The sequence below is a fragment of the Bufo gargarizans genome, chromosome 2, assembly GCF_014858855.1.
Source record: "Bufo gargarizans isolate SCDJY-AF-19 chromosome 2, ASM1485885v1, whole genome shotgun sequence".
NCBI classification, from domain to species: domain Eukaryota; kingdom Metazoa; phylum Chordata; class Amphibia; order Anura; family Bufonidae; genus Bufo; species Bufo gargarizans.
In genome coordinates this window covers 579,599,148-579,611,966 of record NC_058081.1, presented here as the reverse complement: position 1 = coordinate 579,611,966, position 12,819 = coordinate 579,599,148, and the positions used below count along the sequence as shown (strand labels likewise).

General features: G+C 47.3%; 1 protein-coding gene across 7 annotated transcripts in view; it reads left to right on the top strand.

Moving 5' to 3' along the window:
- Nucleotides 1–12,509, top strand: part of LOC122928681 (CMP-N-acetylneuraminate-beta-galactosamide-alpha-2,3-sialyltransferase 4-like) — a 200,168-nt gene extending 187,659 nt beyond the window's left edge. For all 7 annotated transcript variants that reach the window (XM_044281778.1, XM_044281771.1, XM_044281776.1 and 4 more), the window contains 2 exons: nt 5,419–5,562; nt 10,396–12,509. In XM_044281778.1, the coding sequence (XP_044137713.1) occupies nt 5,419–5,562; nt 10,396–10,482 (231 nt within the window). In that variant the 3' untranslated portion in view covers nt 10,483–12,509. The remainder of the gene's footprint in view (nt 1–5,418; nt 5,563–10,395) is intronic.
- The last annotated feature ends 310 nt before the right edge of the window (nt 12,510–12,819 follow it).

Genomic DNA, 12,819 nt, shown 5'->3' with positions numbered 1-12,819 from the left:
AGCCTCTTGCCTCAGGATTATGGCCCATAGTAACTGTAAAGGAGAAGACAGACCGGCCGCACAGCTTAAATCTGTCTATAGAATTGTATTTTATGTTATTATGCGTTCGGTTAAATTGTGTGTTTGGGTGGTGATTCCTGTCCTGTTGTCTCCACATGTGTATTGGTGATCTCCCCTTTGTCCTGAGAGATAATTGGATTGTCTTCGGTCGTCTCCGGGACAGAGGGGAGGAAACCATGATGCATTGTGGGGATATGTTGTATCTGCAACAAACTAATAAAAACCAGGCTGGGTGTGCCAGCACTTCAGAGCACTGCTTGACCCTCAACACGGAGCCTTGTCTCGTTATTGGGGGGATTCCCTGTATGCTGTTGGAGACTGATTGCCAGGAGTGTAAGCTGACGGATACGCTTTTCCTGTTCGTCTGACTGACAGCTACTTGTGAGGTTCCAGTTTGGAGTGCTATTTTGTATCCAGTTCGGGAGGTTGGTGTTCTGCAGTAGCTGTGCCTGTCTCCTCGGAAAGGGGCCTATCGCCTAAACGGATTTTAACCCCTTGTCTGCTGAAACGGTGCCGTTACATTGGTGGCAAGCAGCGGGATCGTTCCTACAGCCAGAAGGACAGCTACAGGAGACACCATTTCTTTGGATTCTACAATTTAAGGGCAACGCATGTCCCAGTACAGCGACCCTAAAAGCAACAGGATGGAACCAGCAGTGTTATACGAGGAGGAGGACCTGGATGGCCGGGATGCATTAAGGAAAGGCATCTGGTACCAGGCCCTGGATAATGTACAATACCAGCGAGGTGAGAGTCTCCCCAGTGAAGAGCAGCGGTTGCAGAAGCAAGTGGCCCTGCGGATGTCCTTCCTGGGAGAGCAGCCCCTGGAGGAATGGGTGATAGAACTACAGCACCGGGTATGGCAGGAGCTATGGCTGGAGGATGCCTACCAGGCGCTTTGGTGGTATGTGGCACAGTTTATACCCTGGACAGCTGAGCATGACAAGCCAGAGGGAGAGGAGTTTGATGGTCCTGGCTTGTTATGGGAGTCCTTTGCAGAGCCTGACTTCGGGAGCCCTGCACAGTCCAGACTTCAGGATATTTTCTATGAGAGGGAGGCTAGGCATGAGTGGGATGACCCCCATGAAGTAGAGCAAGACCTGGCTCACCTAGCAACCCTGGAGTGGGAACTGGAGCAGGACTACCGAGATCTCTTCCACTCCATTGAGAAGGCTCAGCAGGACGGTAAGGTGACAGACCCAGATCCAGACCCATTCAGCTGGGCAGATATTGTAGAGTGTTACTGGGAAGGACCCCAGGTGGCCGGTAGAGATGGGACCGAGGTCTCTCCGCCGGTCCTGCAGGGAATTGGGAGCCTAGTCTCCATTCCCCAGCGGCAGTGTGAAGTGCAGGGAGGGGAGAGCAGCGGCCTCCCTCCCCAGCGGCAGGCTGAGTTACAGGGGGCAGAGGTAGTTGTTCCTGCCCCCCAGCAGCAGCATGATTTTTTGGAAATTGGGAGCCAAGTCTCCATTCCCCAGCGGCAGACGGAGTTACAGGGGGCAGAGACAGTCGGTCCTGTCCCCCAGCGGCAGAGTGTCCTACAGGGAATAGAGAGCCCAGTCTCCTTTCCCCAGCAGCAGGACACTGTATTGGGAGCGGAGGCGGTCGGTCGCCCTCCCCAGCGGCTGGAAGTATGTATGGGAGAGGAGCTCGTTACCCCCTCTCCCCAGCGGCAGCTTAACGCACCAGGGGGAGACAGTAAGCCCCACAACTGTGCAGATGGGACCGTGGTCTCTGCACTTACAGCACAGGGGGTAGGGACAGTTGGTCCTGTCCCCCAGCAACAGGGCTGTTTAGCCAAAGGGGAGACAGTCGGTTTCTCCCTCCAACAACCAGACTCCAACCAGGCTTCTTCCGTGGTAACGCTGGCACCAGGGCAGAGTACCGCTGATCCCTGCCCACAAAGCAACCTCCACTCCAAGCCAGGGAGCAACTCAGAGACCAGGAGTACCAGCTACCAATATATCCTTGGTGGATTCACTGGACAGAGACAGCCTACTAAATTCTACAGGTCCAGTATTGGGTTGTGGGTGGGCTGCCAGACTAACTCAGGTACCGACCGGCGTGAGGTCAGGTATCTGGTTAGTCTTCCCTGGGGGGGGGAGATGTGTGGCGAAACCAACCTCGCCACAGTGTTTTGGAGAGGGCTGTTTAAAAGCCTCTTGCCTCAGGATTATGGCCCATAGTAACTGTAAAGGAGAAGACAGACCGGCCGCACAGCTTAAATCTGTCTATAGAATTGTATTTTATGTTATTATGCGTTCGGTTAAATTGTGTGTTTGGGTGGTGATTCCTGTCCTGTTGTCTCCACATGTGTATTGGTGATCTCCCCTTTGTCCTGAGAGATAATTGGATTGTCTTCGGTCGTCTCCGGGACAGAGGGGAGGAAACCATGATGCATTGTGGGGATATGTTGTATCTGCAACAAACTAATAAAAACCAGGCTGGGTGTGCCAGCACTTCAGAGCACTGCTTGACCCTCAACACGGAGCCTTGTCTCGTTATTGGGGGGATTCCCTGTATGCTGTTGGAGACTGATTGCCAGGAGTGTAAGCTGACGGATACGCTTTTCCTGTTCGTCTGACTGACAGCTACTTGTGAGGTTCCAGTTTGGAGTGCTATTTTGTATCCAGTTCGGGAGGTTGGTGTTCTGCAGTAGCTGTGCCTGTCTCCTCGGAAAGGGGCCTATCGCCTAAACGGATTTTAACCCCTTGTCTGCTGAAACGGTGCCGTTACACACTCTATTCTAGATCTTCGCCAATTCTCAAAGTGCCGATATTTGCGATAAAAATTTGCGATTAGAATATTCGCGATCAACACTACTACTGATCATTAGCGATGAGCGGCAGGGGCTATATTCGAATTTGCGATATTTCACAAATATTTGGACGAATATTCGTCATATATTCGCAAATTCACAAATTCAAGATTTTCTTGATTACGAAAAATTGGCAATGTAATATTCAGCTACATTTTCCAAGCTGCTAGAAGCTTCCTAAAACTGGAGAAAATGGTTGGCATGGCAGAACATTAAAAATGCAGTTAAAGTGCTCCAATATATTCGCGATTACGCTAATCGGCGCTAATGATGCAAATATTTTGGTGCAAACGTCCTTCCCTCACTGGTTCCTGCACCGAATACTGAACGGGACGGTGCAGGCGTGAGATTTCTCCGGCAGCAGTAGACCAATGCTGGCCTGGCCCTGTCAATCAAGTGTAGAAGGGCGTGGAAAGAGGTAAGTGAACGGAGCCTCTAGGAGCAGGGGCAACACTCCCCCTGCTCCTAGAGGCTCATTTGCATATTATAAAAGTTAGTTTTTCTAAATAACGGCGGCTCATAGTGACATGGGACTAATATAGTTATGTTCAGCTGATATTAGCACATCGCTAATGTCAGCCAGGGTAATACCCATTTTTCTGATGACAGAAACCCTTTAATTAATCTAGGAGCATCATGTACTTATGCACCCGGCCAAAGGCCTCAGGTGCCCTCCCCCATCTTCAGAACGGTGATACAGTTGAATACTGTGGCTGGTGCAATAGTATTTTGTGCCCTCTACTGGGGCAGTATTTTGTGCTGCAGTACCCGCTTTTGTTGTGTCTGCCTACTAATGCTGACCCTATGTTTACCCACCTTCTGTCAATTTGGAACCTACTACAACCACTTTAAGTTCCCAGTCTATGCCTGATTGAGTGACAGCTGCAAAGTGCCGTATTGTGCTACGCAGGTTGTTGTAGGTATGTTGCAGGTGACTAGTCAAACCATTTTATAAGCATCAAGAGCAACCACATAAAAAAAATACTGCTTGGGAAGCCTGCCCAGATTAGGAGACAATGAAATTGAATACCTTCCACATGTGTTATGGACCCACATAATATCAGTTAAATGGCATAAACTGGCTCCCCGGCACCACCACCAAAATGGTAATGAAAGTAAACTGGCCCTAAGGGCAGACAAACACTTGCGAGCTGAATGCGATAAACTTAAAGCGTGTGTCAGTGAGAGGTCCCGTCCTGACCTCCCATCTTCTGGCAGAATATAAAACGTCCTTTTTTTGTCCGCGGATAGTTCTATTTCTATCTTGGGCCGGATGTTTCAATCTGCAAAATGCGGAAGGCACACGGCCGGTGTCTGTGTTTTGCAGAGCCGCAATTTGCAGACCGCAAAAACAGCATGAACCCTGAGGCATAGTTCAGCAGATTCCAGGACTCCCAGGGTCACACAGCATTATAAATCAGTATTCTTTCACACGACCGTTTTTTCCGTTTACGGGCCTTTTTTGCGTTCCGTATACAGAACCATTCATTTCAATGGTTCCACCCAAAAAAATCAGTTTCCGTTTTTTCCGTTCTGTTGAAAGATAGAACATGTCCTATTATGGCCCGCAAATCACGTTCTGTGGCTCCATTCATTTCAATGGGAAATGCATCCCATATGTCTTCCGTATCCATTCTGTTTTTTGCGGAACCATCTATTGAAAATGTTATGCCCAGCCCAATTTTTTCTATGTAATTACTGTATACTGCATATGCCATACGGAAAAACGGAATCGAAACAGAATCACAACAGAAACAAAAAATGGAACAACGGATCCGGAAAAACGGTCTGCAAAACACTGAAAAAGCCATACTGTCGTGTGAAAGACGCCTAATGCTTTGCAATCCTTTCAGAAAACGGGAGGTCAGGACAGGATCTCTCAGTGACACAATCCGTGAGTTTATTGCATTTAGCTCGCTTGTGTGTGTCTGCTCTAAGACTTAGGCCTCTTGCCCACGAACGAAAGAGCTCATACAGCGGTTCTGCAATAAACGGGTCACCAGCTGTGTGCATTCTGTTTCACGGATCAAGTGAATGGGTCTGCAAATGCGGTACGGAACGGACCCCCACTAAAGCACTACGGCAAACTTGCTCTATCTTTTTGCGGAACGGACGGATCACGGACCTCATTCAAGTGAATGGGTCTGCAATCCGCATGTGGCTGCTCCACGGTCGGGGCCTGTGCATTGAGGACCGCAATTTACGTTCCACAGCACGGGCACGGAGCCCTTACATTCGTGTGAAAGAGGCCTTATTGTAGGCCAGTACTTCCCGGATGTGTCATGTGAACCCTCTCACTTTTGTAGAATGGCTGTTAGGGCTGTAAGAGTCTAAGGGGGAGATTTATCAGAACTGGTGTGAAGGAAAACCTGCTTGGTTGCCAATAACAACCAATAATATTCCACCTTTCATTTTTCAGAACTCCTTTTGAAAATGAAAGGTGGAATCTGATTGGTTGCTATGGGCAACAAAGCCAGTTTTCCTTTTCAGCAGTTTTGATAAATCTCCCCTCACATCACTGCACGTCTCCTCTTTTCCAGAAACCCACTACTGGCATGCTGGCGATCACTTTTGCCCTCCACTTCTGTGATCTGGTTGACATTGCCGGATTTGGTTATCCTGCATTATCTAACAAGAAGCAGTCGATCCATTACTATGAGAAGGTGATGCTAAAATCCATGGCGGTGAGTATCTTCTGATTGTCTCCAGTGACTTTCCATATAATATGTCTGAAACATAATAACTAAAAGATCTGGTCCATTTCAAAAGTCATAAGTGCCAAATGCTGGTGTGGCTTGCCATGGAGGAGCGTGGCCTAAACTTTTATTAATACTAAAGCCAGAAAATGGTGCAAATTTGGGCATAGCTCTATACCTGCTGATATCTAGATTTAATTTTCAGATTTTTTTTTAAGGCCTCATGCACACGACAGTTTATTTTCACAGTCCGCAAAAACGGGGTCCGTAGGTCCGTGATCCGTGACCGTTTTTTCGTCCGTGGGTCTTCCTTGATTTTTGGAGGATCCACGGACATGAAAAAAAAGTCGTTTTGGTGTCCGCCTGGCCGTGCGGAGCCAAACGGATCCGTCCTGAATTACAATGCAAGTCAATGGGGACGGATCTGTTTGACATTGACACAATATGGTGCAATTGGATTATATGGTGCGGCACCTGAAGGGGTTAATTGTACTATCATATCCCCCTGTAAGAGATCAGGGCTGCCAGGCAGCAGGGGGCAGACCCCCCCCCCCCCTCCCCAGTTTGAATATCGTTGGTGGCACAGTGTGCGCCCCCCATCGGCCCCCTCCCTCTATAGCAGTAACAACATTGGTGGCCAGTGTGCGGCCTCCCATCGCCAAACCCCCCCCCCCCCCCCGATCATTGGTGGCAGCGGAGTTTAATCGCTGGGGCTCCGATCGGTAACCATGGCAACCAGGACGCTACTGCAGTCCTGGTTGCCATGGTTACTTAGCAATAGTACAATAGTAGAAGATTCATAGTTACCTGCTTGCTGCTGCGATGTCTGTGTCCGGCCAGGAGCTCCACCTACTGGTAAGTGACAGGTCTGTGCGGCGCATTGCTAAAGAACTGTCACTTACCAGTAGGAGGAGCTCCCGGCCGGTCACAGACATCGCAGCAGCAAGCAGGTAAGTATGAATCTTCTACTATTGTACTATTGCTAAGTAACCATGGCAACCAGGGCTGCAGTAGCGATTAAACTGGGACTCCGATCGGAACTACGCTGCCACCAATGATCGGGGGGGGGGGGGGGGGGAGATGGGAGGCCGCACACTGCCACCAATGTTGTTACTGCTATAGAGGGAGGGGGCGCACACTGGCCACCAACGATTTATTACACTAGAGGGAGGAAGGGGGGCCCGATGGGGGGCGCACACTGTGCCTCCAACGATATTCAAACTGGGGAGGGGGGTCTGCCCCCTGCTGCCTGGCAGCCCTGATCTCTTACAGGGGGATATGATAGTACAATTAACCCCTTCAGGTGCCGCACCTGAAGGGGTTAATTGTGCTATCATATCCCCCTGTAAGAGATCGGGTGCTGCCAGGCAGCAGGGGGCAGTCTTGTACAAAGTTTGTAGTGTATTCTAACTAGAAGCGTCCCCATCACCATGGGAACAACTCTGTGTTAGAATATACTGTCGGATATGAGTTTTCACAAAGTGAAAACTTAGATCTGAAGAAGCTTTTATGCAGACGGATCTTCGGATTCGTCTGTATGAAAGCAACCAACGCCACGGATCACGGACACGGATGCCAATCTTGTGTGCATCTGTGTTCTTTCACGGACCCATTGACTTGAATGGGTCCGTGAACCGTTGTCCGTCAAAAAAATAGGACAGGTCCTATTTTTTTTACGGACAGGATACACAGATCACGGCCTCGGCTGCAAAACGGTGCATTTTCCGATTTTTCCACGGACCCATTGAAAGTCAATGGGTCCGCGAAAAAAAACTGAAAACGGCACAACGGCCACGGATGCACACAACGGTCGTGTGCATGAGGCCTAACACTGATGTATAAAACACCAGTCTGAATGAATGTGGGCCTCTGGGTACAATTTCAAAATGTTTGCTTGCTGTCAGTGAACGGAAACCTTCTTGTTTGCATCTTAATCAGGTGCTGGGCTAGTTACAAGAGAAAGATCTACTACATGTTAATGAGCAGTGAGCCAGTTCACATCGTTCGCCCGCGCCGCGAGCCGGTCTGAAAACAAATGGGAGCAGGCAGTTCCGAGAACAGCCCTGTAACAGATCTCCTGGCACCCCGACCGGGTACCTCCGTCGATAGATGCTCCTAGTGCTTTCCGAGGACTCCAAGCACTCCACTTGACACCGTACGCACTGCAGACCCTGCGAACCGCCGAAGCTTGGTTGAGGTCTCACCGTCTCCTACCCACCCTGGACCTACGAAAAGGCACCAGGCTCCAGTGGGTGAACCTCTCCTACATCCAGAGAGCAGGAACAGCTCTTACAAGAGCTAGTAGTTATGCCAGGGGATTATAGCAAATCTTCAGCGCATAGCAATCCCCCACTGTCGATCAGTTACCCAAACACCAGCCTCAACTTGGTAAGGGGTAAACCAGGAACTCTTTATTTGGACACACAAGCATTGATTTATACACATTTTCCAACAAGGTTACCACCCACAGGGTTTTGTAAAAACAGCCAATCACATGCATATACGGTATTGACACCTTCCCAGCAATTGTACACAAAACCCTCTTCCCTCTGTCTGTAACGCAATCAACAAAATACAATGAGCATTGTCTGTGACGCAATTAACTAACACACTGGCATTGTCTGAGACGCAATCAACAAAATACAATTACCAAACGTAATGGGCTAACATAATCACTCACAGACAGAAACCACACATTTTTCCCAAAACACAGAAAAAAACTCAAAACCCCACATATCCCCATAATGTATACATCCATGGATAGCTCTGATCTGGGTGAACAACATATCCAAAAATCACCCAGATCCGAGCAGGGGTTCCCGAATTCCATGAAAGTCACATTTGGCCGTCCGCAAGCATGGCTTTCCTGCCCAAAACAGTTCCACAGATTTAAGCTGTGCGGCCGGTCTGTCTTCTCCTTCACAGTTAGTATGGGCCATAATCCTGGGGCAAGAGGCTGGCAAACAGGCGCCTCCAAAATCCAGTGGCGAGGTTGGTTTCGCCACAAGCCCGATGAAGGCCCCCGGTGGCTGTTCTCAGAACTGCCTGCTCCTGCTGACCGCACTTGTTTTCAGACCGACTCGCGCACAGGCACAGGTAAAGGCTTACCTGTGCCTCGCCAGACTTGTGAAAAAAGATGGCAGCCCACATATGTTCACGGGCGAACAATGCGAACTGGCCATGACTGTTAATGAGTACTACACCTATGTCTGTTGGATATTATTATGTGTTTTCAGCCTCTAGATGTAAAAAAAAAAAATAAAAAAAAAAAAAATGTAAAGATCTTGAAAATGTCGACTAATTAAAACACAAAGGGGAAGATTTATCAAAACTGGTTTAGTTGCCCATAGCAACCAGTCAGATTCCACCTTTCGTTTTCCAAAGGAAATAATGATTATTTACCGATCTCTTCACCTACAAGGTCATACTTTCCTCAGAGAAACTGTATGAGATTAATGCATTATCCTTCCCTTTGTCCTTATGGCTGGAGTTGTAATACCAGGCACAACCACGGACAGGAGGGGCGCCGATTCTGGAAAAATATACAATTTTATGTAATATTCTACAAGATTTTATGCTGGGAATGTACAGCAGTGTACAACAGTCACTGAGATTGTGACATAAGTCAGTCAGCACTCAGTTTTACATGGCCCAATGTAAACTGAAGGGGGGGGGGGGGGGGACACACGATCATTATTACAATCGCACATTCATTCAGTTTGCATATTTGTTGGCTGCACATCCCTGGGGCGTGTGCTGCTGACAAATGTCAAATTTAAGGTGTCGCAAGAAAGAAGCAATTACCCAACAAATGAGTATTTGCTTGCTTGTCTATGGCATGTTTATACAAGGCAATAATTGGGCACCAGCAATGATCAGGAACAGCTTAGATACATGGTCCCAGCAGACAGTATCACACATGGCAGGCTTAGATACAACAACTAAGCAGATAATATCACACATGGTAGACTTCGGCTGTGTTCACATCTCCGGTGAATGTTTCCGGCAGGCTGTTCCAGCAGATCACCGCCGGACCCCTGTTGACTATAATGGGATCTACCCACTATGTGTCAGAAATGCGGGTTTCGGACAGACAAATACCGCTGCAGGCAGTGGTTTTTGTCCAGCTGACAGCCGGCGTTTATGCCAGAAACAGAGATGTGAATGTAGTTTCTCTCTGTGCCTCCACACCGCAGAAAAGTAGTGCATGCACTATTTTTGCAATGCAGACAGATCACGGACCCATTCAAGTTGAATGTGTCTGGATCCATCTGCGGAATCCACACGGATATTGCCAATGCATTGGGGACCGCCGTGTGCATGAGCCCTTAGATACAACAACTAAGCAGACAGTATCACGCATGGTAGGCTTAGATACAACAACTAAGCAGACAGAATCACGCATGGTAGGCTTAGATACAACAACTAAGCAGACAGTATCACGCATGGTAGGCTTAGATACAACAACTAAGCAGACAGTATCACGCATGGTAGGCTTAGATACAACAACTAAGGAGACAGTATCACGCATGGTAGGCTTAGATACAACAACTAAGCAGACAGTATCACGCATGGTAGGCTTAGATACAACAACTAAGGAGACAGTATCACGCATGGTAGGCTTAGATACAACTAAGCAGACAGTATCACGCATGGTAGGCTTAGATACAACAACTAAGGAGACAGCATGATGCATGGTAGGCTTAGATACAACATAGCGCGTGGTAGGCTTAGATTCAGCAGCACAGCAGAGTTTTTCATATATGATAGGCTTAGATACAGTGACCTGTAGATTAGTAACATCCCATTCTTCTCTTTCAGGTATCTGGACATAACATCTCGATAGAAGCTACTGCAATAAGGAACCTGCTCCAGCACCAGCTCATTCGCAACCTGACATATTTCTGAGGGAGTTTTGGATATGTAAATGTGTGTCAGACACACTGCACCTGGCAGACTCTAAAAGACATTAGTGCAATACCCACCACCCAGAAGATCTTGTACAGAACCTCCAGCTTCTCTGCACCCAAGTGGCTGTCACAGGGCACAGTGAAATGTTGACTAAACTCTTAATTTTATTTTTTATAGATTATTATTATAATTTTTATTATAACTAACCATATAATATTTATTTAAGACTTTGTCACTGTTTGTGCCATGACATGAAGAATCAAGGATTATGGTGACTTTTGCTGCCGTCCTCTGTATAGAAAAGACAATGACAGATAGGACTGAGATTTTGGGATCCCTCTGCTGTCTTGGATCCGTCAGTTTTTTTTTCTACATGATTTTCACTGTCCATGTTTACTATTTGTAAGATTTCTGACTTTGCCCTGAAGGAGACTATTACGCAAGCCGCTGGACCCACAGATAAATGGGGCGGGACCCCATGCTACGTGCCAATTCTTTCTATCTTCTCAAATCATTGGGTTAAAAAATGTGTAGATCTGGCGGACGTCGGCCCTCATCTCACCAAACGGGGGGATTCTTCGTATTCCCTCAATGATATGCTGCTGCAGTTATATTTAACTCATTGTTTATCTCCTATTGGTAGAACGGGAAGAGAATTCTATATTAAATTGATTAATCCCCATTCCAGGGGCCCTTCTACCTTCAGTGCCTTGTTTTTTTTTTCAGTTATTATAATTCCTCTTGTGGTGACATGAAGACTGTAAATTACTATAAATTCTCATTCTGTATACATGTCATTGAGCTGATCCTTCGCCGTGTAGGTTTTATACTCCAGTCATATCCAGAGCTGCATTCACAATTCTTTTGGCTTCCTCTAGGCACGCAGACTACAAGACCTTTCTCCTCCCTGCTGTCCCCTTCCTGTTCAGGGTGTGTAGTGTACTTGTACTGATCCTAAGTGACATCACGGCTTATATTTCAATTATATCAAGAGCTGCAGATCTCAGGCTGCGAGTCCTCAAATGCCCCTGCTGGTTCAGTGTCTATACATGCCATGGCATGTTACATGGTATGTGATGTAGCTTGTATACCATTTATGATGTCTTTCAGCGTAGTGATTGCAGCTCAGGATTATAGGACAGCATTCATTTTGAGCAAGCCCCCTGTGCTGTGTACTATTCTGGAACATATGAAGTCAACTCATGGCAGTGTGCAGTCCTATAGGAACTGCTGTGCCAATCATATGACCAATAACCCACCTTACTTAACATGTCATTAAAAGGCTGTACATGACCAATACAGGGGACATCGTTCGGGCTCCAGCCAGCATTGTTTGCAGTGGAAAGATGTGGACGCTCTGATCTTCTCTATAGAGGAGAACATATCTACTAGAGGACCTACACACTTAGGGCTCATTCACAAGACCGTAGGCCGTATGTGCTAGTGCTGCGGCACTGGCCATGTGAATCCTATATTGCGACGCTGACCCATTGACTTGAATGGGTCCGCAATAGACGGCAGAAGAAAGGACATGTTCTATCTTTGGCAGTGTGGAGGCACGGACCCAAAAGTCCACGGAAGCGCCGATCTGTGCATCCGCTCTGCACCACACCGTTTCTTGGGTATTATGGACCTATTCAAGTCAATGGGTCCTCATCGTGATACGGTCTGCAGTATGGCCACAGGCGGCCTACAGTCGTGTGAATGAGCCCTTACCCGTGTTGATTTTAAAATGTGAAATGTGGTCACTTTCCCCTTTACAGGGACATTTTACCTCCTATGGATAACATTCTCCCCTTCCTGGTCAGTGACTGACGACCAGTAAGAATATACCGTAATTCAATGGTTTATAGTTCATGGCCACCACTTCATGTCTCTGATGCTTTTCGCAAATTGGTTTATTGATTGTTGGGGGCAATTTCTCTTCCTCTTCTACCAATATTTTATCTCTTTTTAAAAAATCCATAGCAGACTGAATGCAAAAACTTAAAATGAAAAATGAAAATTAAAGCAATGATTCATGATCAAGTGTTGATTCCTTAAAGAAATGCCAAGTGACATTATGTAATGCTTCACTTTTCCTACAGGGATTATTAGTTAGATGGTACTCTGCTGACAACAACAAATTTGTGTGTGTATATCTATCTATCTATCTATCTATCTATCTATCTATCTATATGTGTGTGTGTTTATCCCCCTAATGACCACCAATACGAGATTGTGTGGTGCCAATGTCTGTTCACAGCCTCATGGATGCCTCAGCCCTGCCTGCCATGTATCCTAGCAGGCTGTTCCTCTCTGGCGCAGCCTCCTGGTGGATGTCAGTATAGCACT